This window comes from Lactuca serriola, chromosome 3, assembly GCF_051521515.1.
Source record: "Lactuca serriola cultivar US96UC23 chromosome 3, Lser_US96UC23_V15, whole genome shotgun sequence".
NCBI classification, from domain to species: Eukaryota; Viridiplantae; Streptophyta; class Magnoliopsida; order Asterales; family Asteraceae; genus Lactuca; species Lactuca serriola.
In genome coordinates, this window is record NC_136410.1 from 291,154,311 (window position 1) to 291,158,594 (window position 4,284).

General features: G+C 36.0%; 1 protein-coding gene across 1 annotated transcript; it reads left to right on the forward strand.

Moving 5' to 3' along the window:
* The first annotated feature begins 1,188 nt into the window (after positions 1 to 1,188).
* LOC145096293 (uncharacterized) lies at positions 1,189 to 1,998 on the forward strand. Its single transcript, XM_079034039.1, has one exon. It carries the CDS (start codon positions 1,189 to 1,191, stop codon positions 1,996 to 1,998), a length of 810 nt encoding a protein of 269 aa, XP_078890165.1.
* Positions 1,999 to 4,284: the final 2,286 nt, after the last annotated feature.

Here is a 4,284-nt window from a genome sequence, read left to right on the forward strand (position 1 = left end):
AAAGCTCATCAATTTTTCTTTTTCAGATGGTCACGACAATTTCTTCACTTTAAAGATACATCATGGTGGATTTTTTACAAAGTTCCCTGGAAGAAAGTACATAGAGGGAAGGTTGACATTCTTTGACTTTGTTGACACTGATCTTTTTTCAGTTCATGATCTAAATGACATGATTCGTGAGATAGGGTATTCTAAGGATGACACAGTGTACTATCATTATAGAATTCCTAATCTAGACTTAGATTTTGGATTGAAGGCTCTAGGAAATGATCAAGACGTTATACCTATGGCTCAATATGTCCCTCAAAACAGCGTGATTAATGTGTACGTTGAACATGGTTCTACAAGACTTCACACTTACTTCATGTCCCCAAGTAAAGTTGTTATTGAGAAACTGGATGATGATCCTTCTCCTGAACTTAATAGGATTAGGCCCAAGAAGAAAGGAATTGGTTCTTGTAGCAAGAAATTAGACACGAATGTCCCACTTAAAGAATCAGCTAATCAAGCACACAGAGAAGACGGTGTGTATGATTTTTCCATCTCCCTAGTTCCTTTTGAGCCAAACAAACAAGATGTGGTTAATGAGTTTAAGAATGATTCGTATTTCCCTGTACCAAAAGAAACTGATATAATGCAATAAATTATAGTTGATATTAATTGCCAGTATCATAGGGAAATACTAGATGATTTTGAGCCTTTTAGTAGTGATGGATATCAGAATATGGGTGAATTTGAAAGAGAGGTTGAAGTTGAAGAAGAACAGGATGAAAAAGATAAACAAGGGCATGCAGAGGATTCAAAAGATGATTCAGAAGAGCATACAGAAGAAGAGGATGATTCTGACTACATTGTTGACCCATAAGCTATTTTAGATGATTGGGAGGTTGATATGAGAGAGTTTAACAGTTGTATGGATGAGGTTGAATGGTTTGGACAAGGACCAAACATAAAATTAGATTTAAACCAAGATGATGATTTAGGTGTGATAAACAATGATGAGTTTGAAAGTGCAGGATATGAGGAAGACCTAAGGAAGAGAATGTTAAAAAACCTGAACAAGAAGGTGCCTTGTTCTTCTGGGGTAGTTCATGTTACACCATTTTTGTGGGTCAAGGTTTTAAAACCAAAAAGGATATATAGGGTCACATGAATATGCTTTCAATAAAAACAAGGAGGGCTCTACAGATGTCCAAAAAAGAAAAATTGAGAGTAAGAGTGAAGTGTAAAGGGGTGGTTCCAGATTCCACTGGTGGTGGGCCCTCCACTGTAAGTAAAGTAACATTGAAGGACAAACCTATAATTTCACAAAAGGATTCTTGTCCTTTTGCTATTCAGATATCTCGATCTACGGAAGAGGAACAATGGTTGGTGAAGACATTTATTGATGAGCATTTATGCTTACAAAGTAGAAATGTGAAGGCATGTACATCTAGATACCTGGCAAGCACTATTCTCCAAAAATTGGATTCCGACTCTCGTATCCCAGTAACAGCCTTACAAGAGGAGCTTCAAATGGATTTGGAATTAAGCATATCAAGAATGAAGGTGTTCAGGGCTAAATCAATTGCAAAGGAACAACTGTATGGTGACTACGAAAGGCAATATAATTTGTTGAGAGATTACTGTTTGGAGTTACAAACCAATAAACCAGGTACAACAGTGAAGTTGGAAGTGTGTAATGAAGCAAATCTTGATGCTGAAACTCGTATTTTCAAGAGGATATACATTTTTCTTGGAGCACTTAAGTTGGGGTTCACATCTAGAAAAAGGGAATTACTGGGATTGGATGGATGTTTCTTGAAAGGACCACACCCAGGACAAATTCTAATAGTTGTGGGTCTTGATTCCAACAATGGAATATGTCCACTAGCTTATGCAATTGTGGAAGCTGAGACAACAAGATCATGGACATGGTTCTTGGAATGCCTTGATGGTGATTTGGATGTGGATGCATCATGCAACTTCACTTTTGTATCTGACAGACAAAAGTTATGAATACATATAACATAAGTCTCTTTCAAAGTTGTAACAATACTAACTATAAATTACATATGTAGGGAATAATACATGCAATAGCAAAAGTGTTTCCAAATGCAGAGCATAGATGGTTTTTGAGACATATACATGAAAACATGTAGCCGCAATGGAGGGGAGAAGAGTTTAGAGATCACTTGTGGAGGTGTGCTACAAATACATCCATTAGACACTTTGAAAGGGTAATGAACGAGTTCAAAGATTTCAGTGTAGAGGCTCATGAATGGCTAAGTAAGATTCCTCCAGTTCATTGGGCTAAGTCTCATGTCACAAGTAGAGCCCATTCAGATTGTCTGTTAAACAATTTGTGTGAAGTATTCAACTCTAAGCTAGAGCATGGTAGGGACAAGCCTACCATTACCTTTTTAGATTACATTAGAGTGTACTTGATGAAGAGACATTGCATTGTACAAAAATAAATTGATAAAGGCAAAAGTATATTAACCCCTACTATAACTACTATACTTGACGCAATCAAAACAACTGCAAGCAAACATAGGGCACTCTTCCATGGTTCTGGAAAATATCAAGTGACTGGTATGATGTTTGATTAGTATGTGGTCAACTTGAAAAAGGGGACATGTAGTTGTAGGTATTGGGAGATAATAGGGATAGTCTATAGGCATGGAGTTTGTGCAATATGGGAACATATTCAAAATGGTGAAAAAGCCCAATGATGTGCATGGAAGTACCCACTAATTTTAATACTTATAACCTAACAAACTTAGACTAACTATGCACTTGTAGGCAGTGTACCTAGTCAGATTACAGTATAGCTTAGGTAAGTCGGTGTCGATCATAGGGAACGGTGTCATTAATTAATCTATTTACTACTAAATTAATCTAATTATTAACAAGCTAAAAAGGGGGTTTTATCTGATTTTGCAAGATCATACTAACTTAACTCAAATTCAATCAATAATTTAAAGACACTCTTATCTAGTTCTAATCCACTTCATTCTTATGGCTAGCTTATAATTATATTATGTTGGTTATTATTATATTAGTGATTTAGGTCTAAATTTACCAATAGTTAATTAATTCATGTAAAACTATGTATGGTCACACACAATTAAACACAGAACCAATTATGTTTATGAATATTCTATGTAAGATTTATCATGCAAACACAATTATGGTCATAATCTATGTTCTCTAGCACAGCAAAGTTAATTACTTCAATTACTAACTAAGATTTTGGTTGATCCTAGCTCTAGCAATTTATTGTTCACTAAATTACTAGGTTATCAAGTTCATGCAATTAATGGTCACTAAGCTACACATAACATGAATTTAAGCAACTAAAGCAATAACATAAGCATGCTAGGTAACAATAAATCGAACACAAGCAATTCACCAACTAAATAAATCCATATAAAATTATGCTATTAATAAGTTTGAAGCTTCATCTAGCTAGATAAGAGTAGCTAGATTCAACTGCTCATAGTAGCAACTAACATGATAACACAATTCAAATAAGAAAACATGTTTATAAGTATCAAACAAGTAAACAAATTATAAACTTTTACTCTTTTAGTGTTGAAAACCCTTTTCCAAAGCCTTACTTCTGCTGTAAATTGTCTCCTAGAACCTTTTTCTTCAGCCAAAAGTCTCCCAAATCGTAATGGACAAAGGTATTTATAATATCTTCAAATTTACCGTTCACGTCATGAGAATTTAAGTCTCACGTTGTGAACTCGAGATAATCGTATTCAGCAAGGATTCCTTCACCCGGATGCTTATCTTCTAACTCTCTCTACTCATGTCGTGAACCATCAACTGTTCACGTCGTGAGTACGTCTTTTGGGTGTTTTTTCGTTCTTATTTTCTTCAATCCCCCCAAAGTTCCAAGCATTGTTACTTCTGGTCCCTTCCTTTGAAAATACTTCTATTTGGCTGCACATAACAATTTATCCTTATAAGTACCATAATTCTATGCAAATAACCAAAATATTTAATAAAATTGTAACACGCATAATCAGAAAGACCAAGAAAGGAAAGGAAAACCCTAAGTCAAAGGGGTCAACTCGTCGAGTCCAGGATGGAACTCACGATTCCGACCGGGATCCGGGTCGAGGAGTAAGTGACCGACTCGACAAGTCAGAGAGTGGACTCGGTGAGTCCGTTCTGGACTGTGAAACCCTAAGTTCGAGACTTGGTGCCCTATTTAAACGTCTCATTATCTTCCCTAGGGTTTCTATACAGTCTCTCTCACCCAGAATACCGAACCCTAGCCACTACATCCAT

Bases quoted from the DNA above. Each gene is read 5' to 3' on its own strand.
- LOC145096293 (XM_079034039.1), top strand. From the start codon at position 1,189: ATGTCCAAAAAAGAAAAATTGAGAGTAAGAGTGAAGTGTAAAGGGGTG.